Source organism: Dromiciops gliroides, chromosome 6 (assembly GCF_019393635.1).
Source record: "Dromiciops gliroides isolate mDroGli1 chromosome 6, mDroGli1.pri, whole genome shotgun sequence".
In the NCBI taxonomy this organism is placed as follows: Eukaryota; Metazoa; Chordata; class Mammalia; order Microbiotheria; family Microbiotheriidae; genus Dromiciops; species Dromiciops gliroides.
In genome coordinates this window covers 67,297,942-67,321,798 of record NC_057866.1, presented here as the reverse complement: position 1 = coordinate 67,321,798, position 23,857 = coordinate 67,297,942, and the positions used below count along the sequence as shown (strand labels likewise).

General features: G+C 39.6%; 1 protein-coding gene across 1 annotated transcript; it reads right to left on the bottom strand.

The window, feature by feature from the left end:
• Positions 1-9,149: 9,149 nt before the first annotated feature.
• On the bottom strand, positions 9,150-9,717 carry LOC122730463 (multifunctional methyltransferase subunit TRM112-like protein). Its single transcript, XM_043969599.1, has 2 exons — positions 9,538-9,717; positions 9,150-9,332 (listed from the first exon to the last, which is right to left on the bottom strand). Exons 1-2 carry the CDS (start codon positions 9,715-9,717, stop codon positions 9,150-9,152), a joined length of 363 nt encoding a protein of 120 aa, XP_043825534.1.
• Between the last annotated feature and the right edge of the window lie 14,140 nt (positions 9,718-23,857).

The window sequence follows — 23,857 nt, the reverse complement described above, 5'->3', positions numbered from 1 at the left end:
GCAGTGGGAGACCTTGGCTTTTTTAAATTGAAGTCTTTCTCGGGTCTCAGTTTGTCTGAGGCAATGCTTATTCAGTAGTTAAAAGCTAGGTGTTGTTGTTCATCCTTCATTCTTGAAGAAGACCAGTGAAATTCAGGTGAGAGACAGTTCTTTCATGGGACTTAGAGTAGAGGAGGGATATGATACTGACATTCATCACTATATTTTGTCGGATTAATTATCTCATTGATGTGGGTACCCCTTCACTGGGACAGATTGCAACCCATCCATGCTTTTTCATAGTATATAATTCTTGTTCATATCCTTCTAGAAATCTTCCAAAGAAGATGTAGTTAAAATATAGTCCTTCCTCTAGCTTTTAAAATATTTTCTGGCTACTAGAACAAACTCTTGGGCTTCTGTCTCTTGTACAATTCTTTTTTTTTTTTTTTTTTTTTTGCGGGGCAGTGGGGGTTAAGTGACTTGCCCAGCCCAGGGTCACACAGCTAGTAAGTGTCAAGTGTCTGAGGCTGGATTTGAACTCAGGTCCTCCTGAATCCAGGGCCGGTGCTTTATCCACTGCGCCATCTAGCTGCCCCCCTCTTATATATTTCTTGCCTTAATATAGCTCTCATTTTGGAAGTCTAAGATTGTGACACATTCATTCAATTTCTTCCACCCCAAATGATACCAGTTCACTCCCTTTTCTGGGCATAAATATGCTTAATAATAACTTTTAGATGTCTCTAAGTGACAGAGTTGATAGAGTGCCAGGCCTGGAATCAAGAAGATTCAAATCCAGCCTTAGATAATTTCTAGCTATGTGACCTTGGTCAAGTTAATTAACCTACATATGCTTTGATTTCCTGAACTGTAAAATGGGAGCATGATTAGCACCTACCTCACAGAGTTGTGAGGGTCAAAATGAGGTAATATTCGTAAAGCACTTAGCACAGTGCCTGGCACATAGTAGACATTTAATTAATGCTCATTTCCTTCCTTTCTTTTATACATCTTCTTATATATGTTATTTCTAGCAGTATATGGTGGTCTCTATGCATATCATGCATCTTTGGTCACCTGGGGGCAGCTGGGTGCTATAGAGGACAGAGGACTAGACCTGAAGCTAGGAATACCTGAGTTCAAATTATGCCTGAGATATTTGCTAGCTATGTGATCCCAGGCAGGACTTTAGTATCTTCAATTTTCCCATCTGCAAAATGGGGATAGTAAGAGCCTCTACCCTACATGGGGGGATCTAGTGAACTCAGATGTGAAAAGTACTTTACAAACTTTAATGCCAATTAGTTATTATTGTTACCTGACATTTTGATCTTCCTTTCACTAAGCCAAATGCCATGGTTTATAATATATAGAGCATCACCAGGAGAATTTTGATATTGAAAGAATGTTCTTTGCTAGCAGAGAGATACTTAGAAACATTAAAATGCTGTAGTCTTCAAAATGCTAAGTCATAAAAAATAAGATAGCTTACTCTTCTACTCTTATTAAACTTTGGGCCCATGTCACTACTCAACTTTGGTGTCCCCATAGATACTATCGCAGTAATTCAGTGGGGTCCCCATTCACCTGCCTGTCATAGTCTGGACAATTTGCATTCTTCGTCCATTTGCTTTGACCTGGGTGTATTGATAGACTGATTTCTTTTGATTGACTGTGGATCTCATTGAGCTGTGTTGGTAGTATTCTCAGACTCAACTCAGCACAATGTCACCCACAAATAGGAGCATCTGGACAATCTAATCGTTATCCCTTCTTTGTGGACTCTGTCAGGGATATCCTCCAAACATCTCTCCTGATTGTATGTCTATATGTCTTCCTTGTTTGAGGTTGACAATAAAAGTATTGTTAAACAGATTTATCTCTGTGATTTCATCTATAAAGGGAATTGTGTATGTTTTCAGTATATGAGTGGGAGAAACCTTACTGGACAAGGATATTGAAAAACTGCATTTTGCTCTACAGAGTCAAATTCTTTTTTTAAAAGAAACAATATCCACAACAGGTTCTTGTATATTCTTGACATCTCTTAGTCAATTGACTGATTATGAAATGAGGATCTGCTGTAGGGAATTTCCTATGAAGGTCTTCCTGTTTCTTCTCAAATTTTTGTTAGGATATCCACAACACATGCATAAATCACTTTTTTTTTGTGGGTCAATGAGGGTTAAGTGACTTCCCCAGGGTCACACAGCCACATAGGTAGTAAGTGTCAAGTGTTTGAGGCTGGATTTGAACTCAGGTCCTCCTGAATTCAGGGCCGGTCCTTCATCTACCGCGTCACCTAGCTGCCCCCCATAAATCACTTTTGTTAAATTTTTATGGAGATGTGAAAGTGGATGTGTAAGTTAGTATCTACTCATATCTTCTTGGTTACCTTTTGGGGGATAATGCTATCCCTTGTGATCTTTTCCTTTTAGAATTTTCTCCTATATGTGATATTTTTAATATGGGTTTGAGAATGAATGCTTTTTAAAATGTGCACAGTTATTATGGATTGTGATACTGTATTTTCTGAATTATAAACTATATCTTGTAAAGTTCTAGTTTTACTACTCATATGGCCCATTGGGTACTAAGGAATTAGAGTCCAAATATGGAGATTTCAATGTCATAGGTTATGAGAATAAAAAGCTATGGAAATATAGGAACATCTGTTCCATTTAACATTAGTTTGTTGTCTTTTCAGTCATCCATACATATATTGGGATAATCTGATACAGTGGGGTTTGGTTTCATGTACTAATTTTCCAGTTAATTACTTTTTTGTCATTTTTTAAGGTGTTACTGCTCATAACTTTTCATCTTAATTCATAATATTTTCCAAATGAACTTGTATTCTCAACTGTTATTTATGTTGGCCACCATTTTTCTTCTCAAGAATATAAAATGTTGGGCAGCTAGGTGGCACAGTGGATAAAGCACCAGCCCTGGAGTCAGGAGTACCTGAGTTCAAATCTGGCCTCAGACACTTAACATGTACTAGCTGTATGACCCTGGGCAAGTCACTTAACCCCAATTGCCTCATTAAAAAAAAAAGAATATAAAATGTTGGGGCAATTATGTGGCACAGTGGATAGAGCACGAGCCCTGGATTCAGGAGGACCTGAGTTCAAATCTGGCTTCAGATACTTGACACTTACTAGCTATGTGACCCGGGGCAAGTCAATTAACCCTAATTGCCTCACCAAAAAAAAGAAAGAAAGAAAGAAAGAAAGAAAGAAAGAAAGAAAGAAAGAAAGAAAGAAAGAAAGAGAATATAAAATATTTCCTGGCTAGAATGACTTTTATATTCTTTTGGTCTTTTAGTTGTGGAAATAATTTCACATTGGTTAAACTTATATAAGAATTTCCAACAACCAGTTAATGTTTTTACTTTTGACTATTTCACATTTTTTTCAGTCAACAACTTGCTTAAATAGGTAAGATTGGAACTGTTACCATTGCATAAAATGCCTTCTCACCTTTATCTTGTCTTCTTTTGGTTTTAATTTTTACCTTAGCCTTAAGCAGTTAATGATGACACAGATAACTGATTCTAAAATGACTCCCCAGACACTTCCAATTAAAACATAATTTCATTTTTTATGTGGCTTAGAACCTGCCATGTAAAATTCCTCCCAACTTTCTTTCTGAAGAAAAAAATTCATGACTCTATCTTGTCCAGATAATAGTAGAATTGCTCCCTTGTCCCATGATTTAGGAATTCAAAAAAATGTCCTTGAATTCCCAAAAGACTCTTCAACCACTGTTCTGTAATTATACGTAACATAGTAGAGGCAATAGTGGGTTGAAGGCCAGTGCAATTGTAATTCCCAATATTACATTTCAAGGGCCTTAGAAAAGTATAAAATAAAGTACTACTAAGTGGAAGGTTATCAATGACTGGAGAGAATAAGGAATGCTTTGTGGAAGAGGGGAGCTTCATGGTAAGTTTTAACAAACAGAAATAGAAATTCTGTGTGTGAAGAGGAGATAGGGATACTGGGAACAGGGAATAATTTCATCAAAGGATAGACATAATAATAATGATAATAATATCATATAACATTTATATGGTGCTTACTATGTGCCAGACACTATGCTACAAACTTTATAATTATCTCATTTGATCCTCACAGTAACCCTGGGAGGTAAGTGTTAATATTATTCCCATTTTACAGTTATGGAAACTGAGGCAAACAGAGGTCAAGTGACTTGCCTAGGGTCACCTAGCTAGTAGGTGACCTAGGCCAAATTTGAACCCAGGTCTTCTAGACTTAACCACTGTGCCACTTAGATGTTATTGTTGTTGCTCAGTTGTTTTCAGTTGTGTCTGACTCTTTGTGATCCTGTTTAGGGTTTTCTTGGCAAAGATACTGGAATGGTTTGCCATTTCTTTCTCTAGGTCATTTTGTAGATGAGGGAACTGAAGAAAACAGGGTTAAGTGACTTGCCCATGGCCACACAACTAGTAAGTGTCTGAGGCCTGATTAAAACTCAGGAAGATGATACTTCCTGAGTCCAGGCCTGGCATTCTATCCACCATGCCACCTAGCTGCCCCACTTAGATATTCAATTCAATTCAATTCAATTCAATTCAATAAACATTTATTAAGTACCTACTATATTTTAGGCACTGTGCTAAGTGATGGTGATAGATTAGACAGTTCCTGCCCTCAAGGAGTTTATAATCTAAAGAGGGAAACAACATTCAAACACACACACATATACATATATATATATATATATATATATATGTATATATATATATATATATACAAAGCAGGGATAAATAGGAAATAATTAACATGGGGGAAAGTCACTGGAATTAAGAGGGGTGGGGGAAAGGTTCCTGTAGGAGGCGAGATTTTAGGTGGGACTTGAAAGAAGCCAAGGAGATCAGTAGGTACAATGGAGGAAGAAGAGTGTTCTAGGCATGAGGGAAAGTCAGAAAGAATGCTTGGAGAGGAGGGGAGGAGCATCTTGTTGTTAGAACCACCAGGAGGCCACTAAATTGAAGAGTCCATGTTAGGGAGTAAGGTGAGTGAAGATTGGAAAGGTAGGAGGGGGCTAGGTTGTGATGTGAGAGCCTAAGGATTTTCCAATAGGCAGAGAGTAGTTCAGTTTGATTGTCATGGAGGGGAATGAGATGAGGGTACACTAGAATGTTGGAGCATTTCTACCCTATAATAGCCTTCAAATGCCAATCCACAACATTGGAATTTTATTTAGTTGACAACAGGGAGACCATGAAGACTTTTGTTCATAGGAGAGACAACCAGAAAGGTTGTTCTGGTGACGTCATGAAGGGTGGATTCTAGTTCCTGCTTATTCTGTGTTTTGTTTTTTTTTTAATGTTTTATTTGTTTTTTACAACCTGGCTATTCATGGATATGCCATCCATGCCACTCCTGGAATTTCTCCCTTCCATCTTTGTAACAAAGAAAAGTAGTTTAGCAGAAAAAATCTATGAAGTAAACTCCTGGGACAATTGTGGCAATGATTGATCCCTGGAGTATCGGGCCTGTCTGCCAGGAGGAAGGAGGCCTGCTTCATGATCTCTTTGGGGATCTTCCTTCCTACGCAATCTCAAAAGGCTTCCACCTTCCAGACCCTAAAACCTTTCTCCTTCCAGCAGTACCACTGCCACCCCAACTCATTTTGTGTGGAGGGAATGACTAAGGTTAGTCTGAAACGATGAGGAGGAAAATCAGGCCATATCCTAAGCTTTGCATTGTGGAGGGAACATAACATTGACTGCCTATCTATACAGGAATGTGTCATCTATTTCTATTTGTCCCTGAACTCCCATTAGCTCCATTTATCTCAATCCTCCAAGGATCATCCCAAAGTCTTCCTAATCCATGAAGCCTTTCTTCACTACACTGACCAACATGGAAATCAAACAGCTTTTGTAGTCTGTAATAATCAGTTCGGTCCTTAATTGTATATTTGTGTGTGTGTGTGTGTGTGTGTGTGTTTCATTCCTTAGGTCCTCAATAAGATTATGATTACCTTGAGTACGGGTAGAGAAAAGGGGAAAGGTCTAGACCTGTGATTGCATTGGTTGGTATATGGATCATGTTTGAAATTTCCTTTGTTCCTTCTTCTCATCGTGCACCTCACGTGGGGCTGCACATGTTTGTTAGCAACTTTAAGTGAGGATACTTCCCCTAGCAATACAGAATGGCAGCTTTTCTGCAATTTATAGCCTTTGAGAGTTGTCTGGGGGCACCGAGAAGTTAAGAGACTTGCCCAGGATGACACAGCTTCCAAAACAGTTATGGACCTATGACTGGGTTGGAGGAAACAGATTAAATATTAAAACAACAAGATCAGCAACAATAGCCACAATGACTATAGAGAAATTAAATTCCCAATGGCAGGAATTGATTATTTAATTGGCTTTAAATATCCCTACCATATACTGCTGATGGCAGGTGGCATTATTTTTCATGCAAAGGGTACCTTGAAAACCAGAAATCTGGACATTTGTGAAATGACAGTGTAACCTATCAATATACACTGTGAGGGAAGAGGTTTTTTTTTTTTAAATAACTTTAATACTCATAATATGATTCTAACTCAGGGTTAAGGGTAAGACTGGGTGACAGATGCTTTGTTCTGAACGTCTTCCCTGAAGCATGCTGGCAGTTGGTGGCAGTTTGCGAAGTTTATATTTGAGATGTTTTTTGATTTTTCCAAAGAGCCAGGTACTGCTGGGCTGTCATCGGCTTCAAATCCGTCCTAGTGGGAATGAATCCTATAAAGATCCTGGGCATTTGGTATGAGAAACAGGCCTTCTCTTATCCTGCCTGATAGGGTCAAGGAAGGGGCACTCTATCGTTCTACTTTATGAAGTTTTCCCTCAGGGTCCCATCTGCCTCATCAGATTCTGGCTCTGACGCATTGATATCTGCTCCCTGGTAGTTGTTTTCATAATCTGAAATCAATAAGCAGAGCTGTCAATCACCCTAGGCCACCTTGGGTAGGAGGTGCTGTCTGTCACGACCTGTGATTTTGAAGAGAGACCCAGATTGCAAGCTCACTGTCAATTGGGCTATGCTCCAAATGAAGTATGTTAAGTCACAGAATTCCTTGTCCTTATTTAGGGAGGGAATCCAGATTGGATGTGCATCTAAGAAGATTACCTGCTGCCTATGAGACAGGGTTCAGTGATAACAGAAATCACTGGTTCATGGAATTTAGTGCCAGAAAGGACTTTAGAATTCGTTTTGTCCTACCCTTTCATTTGACAGAGGAGAACAAGGAAGCATGGTGTGTGTGTGTGTATGTGTGTGTGCGTGTGTGTGTGTGTGCGCGTGCGCGTGCACTTGCGCGTGTACCATGTGCTCAGGGTAACAAAGGTAAGAAGTAAATCCAGTGCTAGGATTTGAACCCAGAACTTCTGACACTGACTTCCTTACTCTTTCTATTCCAGCATGCTGCCTCTCAATCATAACTTTGCTGCAAAGAATGGAAATAATTAAAATCTAAATGGATATTAGGGAATCCCCAATATGTGAAATGATTTGGTTCCTAGTCTGAAAGCCCAACAACCCAAATTATTGAATTTTTAAGGTTTGGCCATTTTCCCATAATTCCATTCCATTAATTCATTCTTTCATTCAGTGATTACTTCCTACCATGTGTAAGGTATTGTAATATAAGTGTGTATAAGATATACAGTGTTTCTCTTCTAGGAATTTATTTTCTTTTAGGAGAGATAAGGCATATACAGAAATAAATATAATACAAAGAAGGATGTGGTGAATTCTATATAGGGGTATAAACCAATTGCTATAGGTGTGCAGAAGGAGGCACTTTTCATTACTTCTCATGCTTAGAAGCATGTTATGTGGGAAGCTTTGTTAACCTGAACCAAAGAATTTCACATGGTAAAAACCAAGCAGTGATATGATGGCAGATTTGTATTTTTTTAATGCTTTTCCTCTCTTCTGTTGATGTAAGGAATTAGATATATAAATATGATGTACCATATACAAAAATCAAGGAAAATGTATTCCTATAAAAAGAAAGAAACTATAATGTATATTAGAGAAAAAAACAAGTGACATGGAAAAACAATTAAGGGGTAAACATTTAAGAATTATTGGACAACCCAAAAGCTATGCCATACAAAAGAGCCTAGCTACACTATTTTAAGAAATCAGACAAGAAAACCTCCTAGACCTCTTAGAACCAGAAAGCAAAGAGGAAATGGAAAGGATCTATAGTTCACCCCCAGAAAGAAATGCCAAATGAAAACTCCCAGCAACATTAGAGCCACAATTCCAAGTTTATAGGTCAAAAAATACTGTCAGCAGCCTCAAAGGAAAGGATTCAAGTAACAAAGAACTGCAGTCAGGAATACACAGCATTTTGAGAAATACTCCTAAAGGAGGCAAAAAAAAAGGCTGTCCTGTGTTTGTTAAGGTTCTTTTCCCTTTCTTTGTGGAGAATTAAAAGCCAAAATCTGATGACTCCTAGGGAAAACCATGGTTTGGTGCCAAAAACTGCTCTGGGAGGCAGAACTGTACTATGGAAAGAACCTTGGCTTTTATGGAGACATGGCTGTAATGGAGTCAGAGGACCTGTGTTCAAATGCTGCCTCTGATGCTTAGTACCTGTGAGACCCTAGGTAACAACTTAACCTTGTTAGGCCTCAGTTTCTTCTCACCTGGCTAGGAGGTGATCAGGGAGTTCCTGGGATTATGTTTGTTCCCTTCCCTGATGCATGTCTCATGGTGACAGCTGCTTGTTTTGTCTTTCTTCTTGTGCATAGTGTTCCGCAGTCAGCATGTATATTTCTCTTTCTCTGGCTCTGGCTTTGCCTCTGTCTGCCTTTGTTTTTTTCTGTCTCAATATATACAATATATATTGTATATACAATATGTGTACAAATATGTTATTGGGTGTGTATCTCCTGATATTTTGTAGCCCCTGGTGATTTAAATTTGTACCCAGCTGGCAATGCAGGACAAAGCTGGGAAGAAACCTTACCCTCCTCCTGGCCCAGGGATCATAATGGAGGCTCAGATTTTTATTTATTTTTCAGTTTTGAACCTTTAATGAGAAAAACCCCAAAACTATAACAGCAATCATACCATCCCCCAGGGCTCTGTGTGGTCTGGGCACCGGGGGTGGGGGGTGGGAAGCTCCAAGGCCTAGGATGTGGCCCCTTCATCACTCAGCAGCATGTTGGGGATCCCTCGGCTGATGGGGAACAGGAGTCCGGATTCTGGGCACTGCAGGGTACGCTCGACCACCTCTACCTCTAACAAGACGTCTTGCACCTTCCTCAGACGCTCTTCATCCTTCTCATAGCCATCCACCAGCTGCCAGGGCAGCTCAGACAGGTGTCCCAGCCCATTTTACAGATGAGGATCCTGAGGCTGGGGCGGTGCAGTGACTCGCCCACGGCCCCACAGCTCGCGAGGGCCGGAGGAGCATCTGAAACCGGGTGTTCCCGGACTCCACGGGCTGAGTCCTGCTCATGGCACGGGTGGTGGGGTAGAAGGGGCGCGGGGAAAGGGGGCGCGAGTGGGCGCTCACGCTCTCGGCCGTTTCCACCAGTGCCGTCCACTCCATCTTGGGGATCATGCGCGTCATGAAGCCTGGGTTGAAGTCCACGGAGCTCATGCGGATCTCGGTGGCCTCGATACGCAGCGGGAAGCCCGGGGGTCCCACCCCACGCACGTGGGAGCTCAGCAAGTTGTGGGTCAGCAGCTTCATCCCAGTCTGTCCCACACCCGCACCCACATCCGAACCTCAGATTTGTATTTTTAATAAAAATCCTTCTAATAGAAAATCTTAGGACCGAGGATTTGAGACCTAGAAACTATTGGTAATTGAGAGAAAAGAACAGCCTTAGATTTTGTTGCAGACTGAACCACTAAGAGGCAATCAGCCTGACTTGTCTTCCACCATGTAGGTAGATAGGAAACCCAAGTGTGGGACCTCAGGTAATGGGGAGGAGATAAGAATCATACTAATTACTTAGTGGACTTTGGAGTTTTCACACCAGATAAGACTTCTGTGAAGGCTACTGTGGGGGAAGGAAGTGTCATTGAACATATCTTTCTGGCAAAATTTAGGCATCTTTCTCTGGTAAAGCAGTTGTTTCCTTGAACCCTCTGACTCTGAAGCCTCATTACACTAGATAAGGAACGCCTCTCCTGGGATAAGTTTGGGAAATCTGTTGTGAAACCAGTAGATAAGGAAAACATTTAATTATCTGGGCATTTTTAGTTAACTAATTGGTAATATGCAATTATATAGTATGCAATTATACTATTATAATAGTAGAAGAGTATAGGTGTCTTCCTGCAAAATAAGTGTTGAGGTAAAGTCCCAGTGTGGCCATTTCAAGTGACTACTATGCATAAGCAACATTATTCTATTGCAGTGACTTTGTTTTACTATTATTGTAGACCTGATTGATGTGATTAGATTCAATGCAATAAACATTTATTAAATATCTATTGTGTGTATGGGACGCAGTAAAGAGAGATGGGACATATCCTACTTTTCCTCTTTTTTAATGGCATTATTTGGGAGTGAGGGGACAGTTTATCTAGAGCTTGCAGGAGTCACAGCCTCTTCTCCACCATCTTGGCTCTGCCCCGAGGCCCCCCGTCCCCCCCATCTACTTTTTACTGGGTTTTAGTGCTCTGATCCCATTTGCTTATCTGACTTGGGGTTAAGAAATGCCTTTAAACTTGAGCTAGGTCCTCTGGCATTAATTTCTATCCTTGCAAATCCCACTGGGGACTCCATTTAGAAAAAAAAAAAACTGCAAAGGAGTTATGTAGATCTTGGACTAGAGGTTGCTTTCCACCCATAGTTGTCCGCAATTGTCATTCAAATCAACCTGGGGAAAGAATAAGATAAAACCAACAAGTCTTCAAATTCTTGGCTGCATCCCTGGCAGCAAAAAATTGCTATTCTTTGTTTGGCATTCTTGCAAGAAAAAAAATGCCTATATTAATTTAAACAATTCGTATATTATTTCATTTCTGCTTTCTGTTTGTAAACCACAAATACCCATTACAACAAAGGCTCAAGTAAACAAAAAACCTAAAAACAAATCAAATACCTTACCTCTAGTTTGTTATACTAGAGTTTGTTTATTTTTTATTTTATTTTAAAATTTTATTTATTTATTTTTTTGGTGAGGCAATTGGGGTTAAGTGACTTGCCCAGGGTCACACAACCAGTAAGTGTTAAGTGTCTGAGATCCGATTTGAACTCAGGTGCTCCTGATGCCAGGGCCAGTGCTCTATCCACTTCCCGATCTAGCTGCCCCCTTTCTTTTTAAATTATTAAAAAATATATTTAGAATTTTATTTTTCTAAATTACATGTAAAAACAAATTTTGACATCAATTTTTTAAAACTTTGTGTTCCAACTTTTCTTACTCCCTTCCTCCCCAACCCCTCCCCCCCCAACTCAAGCAATTCAATATAAGTTATATATCAGTAGTCATGCAAAACATCTCCACATTAGCCAGGTTGTGAAAGAAAACAGACAAAAAACAAAACTTCAGATTAAGGAACTATCAAAAAAATTATGCTTCGATCTGTTTTCAGATACCATCAGTACTTTCTCTGTAGATGGATTGTAATTTTTCTAAGTCTTTCAGGATTATATTGTATTGTTGAATTGCTGAAAATAACTAAGTAATTCATCATCTTACACTATTGCTGTTATTTTTTGTATAGTACATTTCACTCTGCATCAGTTCATGTAGGTCTTTCCATGTTTTTATAGCATTCTGCTCATCATTTTTTTTGTTTCTGATAAAGTAACTAACAAAAATATGTTTCAATCTGTATTCAAATACCATCACTTCTCTCTCTGTAGATGGATTGCATTTTTCATAAGACCTTTGGAAATGTCTTGGATCATTGCATTTCTGAAAATAACCAAGTCATTCACAGCAGATCATCTCACAATATTACTGCTTTTTTGTATACAGTAGTTTTCATTTTGCATACACTCATGCAAGTCCCTCCAGGTCTTTCTGATAGTAACCTGATCATCTTTTTTTTTTTTTATAGTAAACTACATTTATAAAGTACTTTAAAGAAAGATTTCCTTACAATAAATCCATGAGGTTGATTATTGCAACAACAATAATAGAAAACTTTTATATAGTACCTTAAACTTGACAAAGAATTTTCTTCCCAATAGCCCAGCAAAGTATGTTTTGCCATCACCATCCACCAATCCTCATCATCATTCTCAGTCAATCCTCATCATCAGTCAGTCCTCATCTTCCTACGATCATTATCAATCCCTCAATCAACCTGTCTGTCACCATTGTCATCAATCATCATCATCATCTTACATTGCTCTTGCCTCTGCTTCAAAAATTTTTTCATAATGACTATTGTTAACTGTCTCCTTCCATCCTATTCCCTTCCCATTATATATACTCTATTTTCTAGCTTCTTTTACCCTATCCCTTCTCAAAAGTTTTTCTCTTCTGACTGCCCCCTCCCCCAATCTGCCTTCTCTCCTTATCCCCTTCCCCTCCTACTTTTCTGCAGGGTTGGATAGATCACTCCACCCAACTGAGTGTGTATGTTATTCCCTCCTTGAGCCAGCTCTGATGGGATTAAGGTCTTTGAGCCAATTCTGATGAGTGTAAGGCTCATTCACTTCCCCATGTCTCTCCCCACTCCTTAAGCCCTTTCCTGCTTCTTTCTTGTGAGATTTCACCCCATTCTACCTCTGCCCTTTCCCCTCCCCCAGTGAATTCCTCTCCCCCCTCAATTTTACCCTAAATATGTCATCATGGGGCAGCTAGATGACACAGTGGACAAAACACCCGCCCTGGACCCAGAAGGACCTGAGCCCAAATCTGGCCTCGGACACAAGACACTCACCAATGCCAACTGCACCCCCATCCCCCAAAAAGATAAAAAATAAATGCTTTACAGATATCGTCCCCTCATAATCAATTCCCACCTGTGCCCTTTGATTTTTTTGTTTTTGTTTTTTTTTGGGGGGGCAATGAGGGTTAAGTGACTTGCCCAAGGTCACACAGCTAGTAAGTGTCAAGTGTCTGAGGCCAGATTTGAACTCAGGTCCTCCTGAATCCAGGGTTGGTGCTTTATCCACTGTGCCACCTAGCTGCCCCCCCACCTGTGCCCTTTGTCTAAATTTATTCCTATCATCTGCCATAATACTCAGAAAGCTCTTATGATTTACACATATCATCTTCCCATGTAGGAATGTGAACAGTTTAACCTTTTAACATCTCTCATTATTTCTTTTTCCTGTTTACCTTTTGATGCTTCTCTAAGGTCTTGCATTTGAAAGTCAAATTTTCTATTCAGTTCAGGTATTTTCATCACAAATATCTAAAATTCCTCTTTTTCATTGAAGTTCCATAAAGTTTTTCTCCTGCAAGATTATACTGAGTTTTGCTGGGTAGGTGATTTTTGGTTGTAATCCCAATTCCTTTGCCCTCTGGAATATCTTATTCCTTGCCCTCTGGTTCTTTAATGTAGAGGCTGCTAGATTCTGTGCGATACTGACTGTGGCCCCACAGTATTTGAATTATTTCTTTCTGGCTGCTTGCAATATTTTCTCCTTGACCTGAGAGATCTGGAGATTTGGCTATAATATTCCTGGACATTTTCATTTTGGGATCTCTTTCAGGAGGTGATCAGTGGATTCTTCCAATTTCTATTTTACCTTTTGCTTCTAGAATATCAGGGCAATTTTCCCTGACAATCTCTTGGAAGATGATGTCTAAGCTCTTATTTTGATCATGGATTTCAGGTAGTCCAATAATTTTCAAATTATGTCTCCTGGATGTTTTCCAGGTCAGCAATTTTTCCAAGAAGATATGTCACATTGCCCTCTCTTTTTTATGCATTTGGATTTGGTTTATTGTGTCTTGGCTTCTCATACAGTCACTAGCTTTCATTTGTTCAATCCTAATTCTTAGAAAATTATTTTTTTAAGAGACCTTTTGTATCTCCTTTCCCATTTGGCTTTTCAAGTTGTTGACTTTTTTCTCATGACTTTCCTGCATCACTCTCATTTCTCTTTCCATTTTTTCCTCTACCTCACTTTTTTATCTTCAAAGTCCTTTTTGAGTGCTTCTATGGTCTGAGACCAATCCATATTTTTCTTGGAAGCTTTGGATGTAGGAGCCCTGATGTTGTTATCTTCTTCTGAGGGTGCACCTTGATCTTTCTTGTTGCTGAAAAAACTTTCTATGGTTTGCAACTTTCTCTGGTTGCTCATCTTGCCTATCTTTTACTTGATTTTTAACTCCTTTTTAACATGGGGTCCTGCTTCCAGGCTATGCTGTCCCAAGCTTCAGGTCATCCCAGGTGATAAGATTAAAGGAGGTTCTTTACTTGCCTGGCCTATGCTCTGGTCTGTAAATAAACCCAGTCAACAAAGTTTTGTTTGCTGTGGTTATTAGCTGACACAAGCCTGTGACCCTCCCCAGCCTGGGTCTCTGCTGCTCAACATTTCTTCCTGGTGCTGTACTGGGGTAGGATGACTGATTTCCCCCTCAGCTCCCCCAGACACCCTTGTATTCTCCCTCTCCCAATCCCAGCCAGCCGTTCATCCTTCTCACCAGACCATGAGCTTAATTCCAGAAGACTGCAGCTGATTCAGAGGATTGGGGGTAAGTTTCTCTGGTGAAGCCTGCATGGGGCTGGATCTGTGTTGGCATGACTACAGAGTTGGGCTCTACTCCCAGCCTGGCAGCCTGAACTTCTAAGCCATCTTTGGTTAGAAAAAGATCTCAGCCCATCTCTTTGTAGGTTCAGCTGCTCTAGGAGTTGTCTTAGGCTGTGTTTGGAGGTTTTTGGAGCAATTGTGTCAGGAGTTCTTAGGGCTTAATGCCTTTCCTCTACCATCTTGGCTCTGCCTCCTAACCTGTATTTCTTTCAACTGTAACTGAGAAGATGGAGTAGAGTCTAAGCCCTTGTTCTCTCCAGTAGGCCTATGCTTGGTCTTCTAGGTAAAAGTCAAGTACAACCAGAGGTTCCTAATTAGTTGCTTTATCCCTTTCATGGGAGGTTAGGTTTACTCTGACAAAGAGTATTGGCTACTAAGTCAAGAGACATCAACTACACTGCAGACTTAAAATAAGAAATAATTTTCTCTTTCTTTCTTCTTCTTACAAAAAAAGGGGAAAGGGCCTTTTTGTACAAAAGTATTTATAACAGCTTTTTGTGGTGGCTAACAATTGGAAATCAAAGGATGACCATCATTTGGGGAATGGCTGAACAAGCTGTGGTATATGAAGGAATATTATTGTCTTATAAGCGACAACAAGCAGGATGATTTCAGAACAACCTGGAAAAACTTACATGAACTGATACATATTGAACAGAACCATGAGGATGTTGTACACAGAGACAGCAATATTGTTTGATGAAGAGCTATGAAGGACATAGTTATTCTCAGCAATGCAAAATGATCCAAGACAATCCCAAAGGAATAGTGATGAAGTATACAATCTGTTTCCAGAGAAAGAACTGATATTGACTGAATGCAGATGGAAGGATACTGTTTTTACTCTCTCTTTCACTTTTTTTCCTTTTAAGTCTTCTTGTACAAAATAACTAATGTGGAAATGTTTTACATAATTGCACATGTATATCCTTTATCTAATTGCTTATCATCTTGGGAAGAGAGGGATGGATAGAGGAATAGAATTTGGAACTCAAAATTTTAAGTTAAAATGTTTTAAAACATTCTTATGATTGGAGGCAGCTAGGTGGAACACAATGGATAACACCTGCCCTGGGTTCAAGAGGACCTGAGTTCAAATATGACCTCAGACACTTGACACTTACTAGCTGTGTGACTCTGGGCAAGTCACTTAATTCTCATTGCCCTGCCAACAAACAAACAAAACAAAACAAAAAAAGTACTTATGATAGCTATAGCCACATGGTAGCAAGAACATGTGCCTTTCTGGATGAACCTGAAACTCAGCTTCAAGTCTCTAGTTGCCTTTTCTGATTTGTGTTTTTTTTCCCCTGAGTACAATGACCAAATAGCAGCTGTGAAATAGATGTTTCTAGAACTAATGATCAAATTGTGAGCTTGAGTGGTCTGGAATCACTGAAGCCTTTAGGGGTTGGTTGTCCAAAAGAAGGTGTTTTCTGCAGCTATACCTTTCACAGGGGAGAAGTTCACAGGATCACAGAATTTGAGAATTGGAAATATCTCAGTGGCCACTTAGTTCACCACTGGAAAGATGAGGCATATGCATGCCCAGCAAGCTAGAAGATAGGGAACTTGAGGAGTTGCTGCTCAGGCAGGGCAAACTGAGGTAAAAGTGAAATCTTTTAGGAATCATACTAGTCTTCAAGGAGACTTTATCTTCCAGGAGTTTATAATAGGACTTATGGGTAACAGTTTCATAATTTTAAGTATTTGCTAATATAATATTGTTTTTCCCCCTATATTTTTAGCATTTCTTTTGTGGAGAAAATAGTTGTACTATGGCTTATTTCTACTGCTTTGTAGATTAAATAACTTTTTTAGAAGGGACCTTGTTAATCCCTTTTAGGGAAGCCTTAAACATGAGTCATACCTAAAATTTATTGAAGAGATTTCCCAAAAAGGTCTACTGTGGGACAGGAGAGATCCTAATGTATTGGAGACTGTGAGGACAAAAAAGCTTAATCCCCCTTTTTAGGATTAGGCTTCATTAATCATTCAGTCATATCCAACTCTTTGTGACGCCAGGGACCATAGCACACCAGGTCCTTCTATCCTCCACTATCCCTTCAAGTCAGTTCAAGTTTCTTCTCATGCTTTTATGACACTATCTATTGATCTATATCCTTTGTTGTCTCCTTTTCCTTTTGCCTTCAATCTCTCCCAGGATCAAAGTCTTTTCTAGTGGATCCTGCCTTCTCATTATGTAGCTAAAATATTTAAGCTCCAGCTTTAGTATCTGACCTTCCAGTGAATAGTCTGAATTAATTTAAATATTGACCGATATGATCTCCTTGCTGTCCAAGGGACTCCCACAATTTGAAAGCATCAATTCTGTGGGGTCACTAAGCTTTCTTTATAGTCCAACTCTTACAACCGTACATTGATACTGGAATAACCATAGCTTTGACTATATGAACCTCTGTTGGCAAGGTGATGTCTCTCCTTTTTAGTATGCTGTCCATAGCTTTCCTTCTAAGGATCAAGTGTCTTTTAATTTCATCACTGTGATTGCCATCAGTGGTGATCTTTGAGGCCAAGAATATAAAATATGACATTGCTTCCATTTTTTCCCCTCTATTTGCCAGGAAGTGATGGGGCCAGTTGCCATGATCTTGTTTTTTTTTAATGTTAAGCTTCAAGCCAGCTTTTGCATTCTCTTCTTTCACCCTCATCAAGAGGCTTCTTAATTCTTTACTTTCTGTCATCAGAGTGGTATCATTTGCCCTTCTGAGATTGTTCATATTTCTCCCAGCAACCTTAATGCCAGCTTTTGATTTGTCTAGCCTGGCATTTCATGTGATGTACATATAACATATAAGTTAAATAAAATGATAACATGCAGCCTTAGTGTTCTCCTTTTTTAATCTTAAACTAATAAGTTGTTCCATGTTTGGTTCCAGTGGCTACTTCTTGGCTCACAGACAGGTTCCTCAGGAGGCAAAGATCATCTGGTACTGCCATCTCTTTGAGGACTCGATACATTTTGTTGTGATCTGCACAGTCAAAGGCTTTAGATACCTGAAAAGGGGGAAGAAATGGTGTCATAGGAACAGGGCTTGTTGTTTGTCCTTCCTTCTCAAAGAGGACCATGACATTGGGGTGGTCAGGCAGAGGGGTTAGGGATAAGACAAAGGAATGAGAAAGAGGGACATTAAAAAGAGAGGCTGGGCTTACCAAAAGAAACGCTTCCTATTTCATAGTTTTGGTGAGGGATGACCTTGCTTTATTCTGTGTCTTGTTACACCAATGGTGTCAAATTCAAATAGAAATAGAGGCCACTAAACCAACATAAGGATCCCTGTGGGCACATATTTCCTTATGCAACCTGAGTCCCAGTCCCATGGACTTTACCACATCTTAACATGATCAATGTTTTATTGTATTTTTATTTATTTTGTTAAATATTTCCCAATTACATTTTAAGCTGGTTTCAACTGCCTTTGGGAGAGCTTTGGGCTGCAAGGGAACTAAGAGTGCTTAATCTTTAGTTATTACTTATAGTAGAATTGTAGGGTCAAACAGTATCGATCATGGACTTGACAAAATCCAGGCTTCATTATAGGTCTTTTCCAAAAACAATTTTGAGATGTTTAAAGTGAGCATTTTTAATGGTTATTTCAGACTTGTTAAAACCTTTTCTTGAGGAAGTAAGGATGACAACAACATCTGTTTGACTGGCCTGTTGGTGGACTTTCTACTCCCCTTTCCTCATGGATTTTAGGATCTTAACTAAGTTTTAGACTTCAACATCAGATCTCATCATTGCTGGCCTCCTAAAAAGGATACTTGTGACTGTTGGCTCTAAGTGGGAGCCATTACTTTGTCATTCTGAGAATAAGTAAAAGTCTAAAGACATGTTCACAGGGGGTGTAATTGCTGCTTCCCTGCTCAGGAGAAGGTTATGAAAAACATTTAAAAGAAAACAGCAGACTGTACCTCAAGAGAAAAATAACCTTTTACTGTAAGACATCTCCATTGTAAAACATTTACTGCAATTCTTATTTTCCTTTTTTGGGGTTATAGTCTATGTTCTTTAATTTTTTAGATATTACTAAATCCCCCCCCCCAGTTATTTTCTGTCATATTTTATCTTGAGCTAAATGGTATGACCCCTTGACCTTGTTCAGTGATAGAAAAGAAAATTGTTGGATTTTGTTGTTGTTCAGTCATGTCTGACTCTTCATGACTCCATTTGGGGTTTTCTTGGCAGAGATACTGGAGTGGTTTGTTATTTCCTTCTCCAGCTCATTTTATAGTTGAAGAACTGAGGCAAACAGGAATAATTGATTTGCCTTGGGTCACATAGCCACTAACTGTCTGAGGCCAGATTTGACCTCAGGAAGATGTCTTCCTGACTTCAGACCTGGAGCTGTATCCATTGTGCTACCTAGCTGTCCAGTGGTGGATCACTACTACCACCACCACCCCCATCACCACGACTCCTCCTCCTCCTATTTATATCACACTTTATTTATATTTTTTATTTATAACACACATTAGTAAAGCTCATAAAGCAGTTTAATATATTAACTCATTTGTGCCTCACAACAACACTGTAAGTACCAGAGGTATTATCTCCATTTTATTTTTTTTTACAATAAACATTTTTATTTAAAGTTTTGAGGTTCAAATTCTCTCTCTCCTTCTTTTCCTCCCCTCCCCCTTTAATATTTCCATTTTACAGGGGATGAAACTGGGACTCAGAGAGGTCAAGGGATTTGTCCATGGTTACAGAGATGGTATGTGTCAATGAATGAGATTTAAACCTGTTTCTTCCTGACTCCAAGTCCAGTATTATATTCACTGTGCCAAATTGCCTCACATGTAGTGATTAAAAGATGGAAGTTCAAATCTAGGCTTTGCAACTAATTACTTGTTTGAACTTGGTCAGGTTACTGCAGCTCTCCCATTCTCCATTTCCTCATCCATAAAATGATGCCTTACACTTCTAGATGCTTTAAATTTCCATCAGTGGGCAGTGTCAGCAGTGTAGGCGCTTAAGAAATATATGTTGAATGAAAATTAGAATTTGAAACAAAAAATTCAGGTGCTCATAGAAATGATATGTGAGTTGGTAAGCGTTTAGGAGGACTCAGAGAGGCTGTATAATAAATAGTGAGTCACTGCTGCTTGTTAGAAGAAAAGTACCAGACTGTGTTTGGGGGAGAAGAAAGAGGACAACATTGATTTCTTCATTTTGCATTCTCCTCAGTACTGATTTTACTTCTGGTTAATGACTTCAATCAGAGATTGAGTCCCAGAAAATCAGAGTTGAAAATCAAAACTCAGAAGTCATCTTCTACTACCTCTCTATTTTTTTGTCCAGGAGGAGATTGAGACCTAGAGTAGTAAAGCGCATTGGCTTAAGATCATAGAACAAATTAGAGATAGTGCCAAGACTCCAACCTCCTGGTGGTAGGAAAGAATGCACCTGGAAGCCAGATGACCTGGGTACCAGTTCTGATCCTGCTGCTTACTGGCTGTGTCAACCTGGCCGAGCTATGACTAGCATGGGACAAATGGAGATTTGTCTCACAACTGCAACATTTGGTGAAGGATGGCTGTGCTTCCTCCCTGCAGCGATTCTTTTCATTTTACCTCAGTGTGTGGTCCTCCACCAACTTGGGTGGGCAGATCCTACCCTTAGAGTCCTATCACCATATTACCTCTCTTGAAATCCCGCCTTACCTCACAATTTGCACAGGACAATGGGTCAAGCAGTCTGCTCTCCCAGTGCAGTTGGATCTTGAGGTAGACATCCCCCTAACTCATTTGAGACTTCCCCTAGAGGAACTGGCAGATTAGAACAATTTGTTTCATTGTCCTCAAAGGTGGCTGAAGCAGGTTCTGTGGAGCACTTAGAGATAGTCAGACATCAGAGACATTGAGTTCATCCAGGGCATCGCTGGGTGTCTTGTCTTTTGTCTTGCCACTCCAGTTTGATGATTCTGGAATGACTTTGTGTAACTCTACCTCACTTAAATCCAATTCACACATGAATCAAGACATCACTCCATGATGCCATTGGTCCTCTTTAAAAACGAAGGATGGGGCGGCTAGGTGGCGCAGTGGATAGAGCACCGGCCCTGGAGTCAGGAGTACCTGAGTTCAAATCCGGCCTCAGACATTTAACACTTACTAGCTGTGTGACCCTGGGCAAGTCACTTAACCCCAATTGCCTCACTAAAAAAAAAAACAAAAAACAAAAAAAAACGAAGGATGAACCACAACAATAGTGGTTGGATCTGGGATCAGAGTGTCTACTATACCAACTGCCCCTGCCCTTAACTCTACTTACTGCAGGTGAAAACATTTCTGGTTATGGTACTCTGTGTTGGGAAAGTCATTTTATCTTTATGAGCCTCATTTTTCTCTTCTGTGAAATAAAGTAATTGAGTTAGATATTTTTCTAAAGTCCTGTTCTGTGCTGTCTTCCTCTGAGTCTCTGTTTTACACCCAGAGCACATGTCAGTATGCTATTCTACCTCCCTACCCACTACTGGTGGGCCATGTTAACCATTTCAGAAAATAAAAATAAAAGAGTTCTCCATCTCTTAAAGGGTAAGTTAATTTAAGGGCTGACTATATTTTGATTCTTTTGGTTCCAGAGAGATACTGCAATGGAAGGGGCACACTGCCTTTTCTCAGCAGGAACAGAAGAGAGCATCTGGCCATCACATTTTGTTATGAAGATGGTGAATGACAGACACTCCCTGAAGAGCCATGGTGAGAAGTGAAGAATGTGGCTAACCTAGAGTTGAGGTCATCCATGCTTAGAGCTTTCATCACCTCGGGTTTGGTAAGAAAATTGTCTGTTAAAAGGGGCAGAGGCCAACTTCACTTTTGTAGCACTGCCTGAGGTATCTGGCAGATATCCTTGATATTGGAGGACTGACAACAGAATCTACAGTCTTATTGAAATGAGTGCCAAGGATGCTCTGGTAAGAACCTTGTCCAGCTCACTGTCCATCTGTTTACCTGCTGACAGTCTTCTCCGTATGTGATTATGGGACTCGGCCCTGATTTGTACCTACTTTTCCTTTCTTAGTTCATTTCTATAAAATGATTGACAGCATACAATAAATCAAGATCTTTTTTATTTCATTTATTAATATGATAGGAACTGCAGAAAGATTAAAGTCTCATTTATATAACCTGAGATGAAAGGAGGTGAAATATTATAATTATCTTTTCAAGCCAAATTTGTGCTGCCATTTAAAATTAACCTATGCAAATAGCAGGTTAAACCCAAAGAGAGTGAGCTCCTGGATCATAAAAATCTGCATATGAAATCATAAGTATTTCTGAACTAGGCAATTAGCCATTTGCTTCGTAGTCATGGACCGAAGAGCACTGGGTCACCGATTGCACAGTATTTTAATTTTGATCTGAAAATATTTAATTCAAGAACATTTGATTCAGGTAAAACCAAATCACACCATAACAGATGATGTTTGTTTTCTTTTTTCAAAAAGCAGAAAGAGCATTGGTTTGGGAATCACCATGGCCCTGGTTTCAATTAACTATTAGAACTTGGGCTCATCATTTATATTCTCTAGTCCTTGATTGGCCCTCCGTAAGTTGGACTAGAAGAGTTCCACATTCCTTTCCAGGTCTAATGTTTTATAGTTTTCTCATGGAAACCTTGAATGTACTTAACAAACAGATTTTTCAACTGGTTCAGTGGTTTAAAATCCAAATAAAATCTAATGAATATCATTAATCAATCAACATGTTTTTATTAAGCAGCTTCCATGGCCTGGTGTTATGCTATATGTGCTGGGAACAGAAAGAAAAAAGACAATCCTTGAGCATCTTACATGTTAATGGGTCAGTATGTCCACATACAAATATGTAGGGAATTTCCACAAAATGAATATGAAGTTGTTTTGGGAGAAAAGGGATTGGCAGGTGGGGGTAAGGTGGGGTGATTGGGGGAAAAGCTTCCATTAGAAGGTGATATGAGTTAGTTTTGTAGGAAATGGGATTCCGGTCTTGTATACTAGGAGACTGGAGAGGTGGGATGGGTGCAGGTTTGGAAGTGCTTTAAATGACAAAAGAAGAGTTTAGATTGAATCCAAGGGTGTATGGGGAACCTCTGGAGTTGACTCACTATGAGGGGGTGACATGCACTTCAGGAAAATCACTTTGGTAACTGTATGGAGGATTGTGGTGGGGAGAGACGGGCAGGGAAATTAATTAGGAGGCTCCAGCAAAGGTTCAGGTGAGAGGTGTTGATGGCCTGATCTAGGGTTGTGGCTATGTGAATGCAGGGATATGAGAGAAATGATTATTAATCAATTATTGGGGAATTCCAGGGTTTTTTCTCCTTCCTGTCTTGCCATACTCTACTGGCTCAAGTAAGCATCTAAAGGACATGGCTGACAATGAGATTGGATTAACTTTCTCCTCAATCTTGTTAAGACTCTACCCAAGAAGGGAAGCTCTTTGTGTTCTACTCAGACTTGGGTGGGGGGAGGGGTTGATCCTTTGTCTAGATTGCCTGAGTCTGGGGGTGGTCTGGGAGGTCAGAGATGAGGAAGTCATCTAAGACTGGGGTTTGGCAAGGTTTCAGTGGCAATTGGATAAAGGAACAAGGATAAAAACTAGCATGGGAGAGAAATCCCCTAAAAGAGAAAGTGAGATACATTACATAAAGGAGAAAATGCTGATATTTGCTTTCTATTTTAGCATAGGAAGAAGGACAAGTTCTAGAAATCTCTGATATCTCAAACCTCATTTAAAAAAATCATTGTTTCTGTGACTCTGAAAGTTAAAGTTGAAGCCGTAGTGATTATTAAGAAAACAGGGAGTCAGAAAGAAGACATTGAATATCTTGTCACCATATTTATTTCTGGAAAATTTCTTCAGTTAATTATTCTTTCTCTAGCTAAAACTAAAATAGAGAAGAGATAAAAACTTGGAAAACTTCATCAAATAAAGGACTCCCACTTACTTGGGGGGTGGTAAATTTCAACCCCACTTTCATGCAAGTGAAATTTTGGGAATGCCAGGGTGGTTGTAGCTGTTCTGCACAAGTATCTGTTTCAGGCATCAAAGGATATCATAGTGTGGCTGAAGGGTGAGGAGAAATTGTGGTTACTGGAAGTCCTCAGCCACTGCTTCCAGCCAAAAGAAGGTTCAGCCATTGGTATAATGG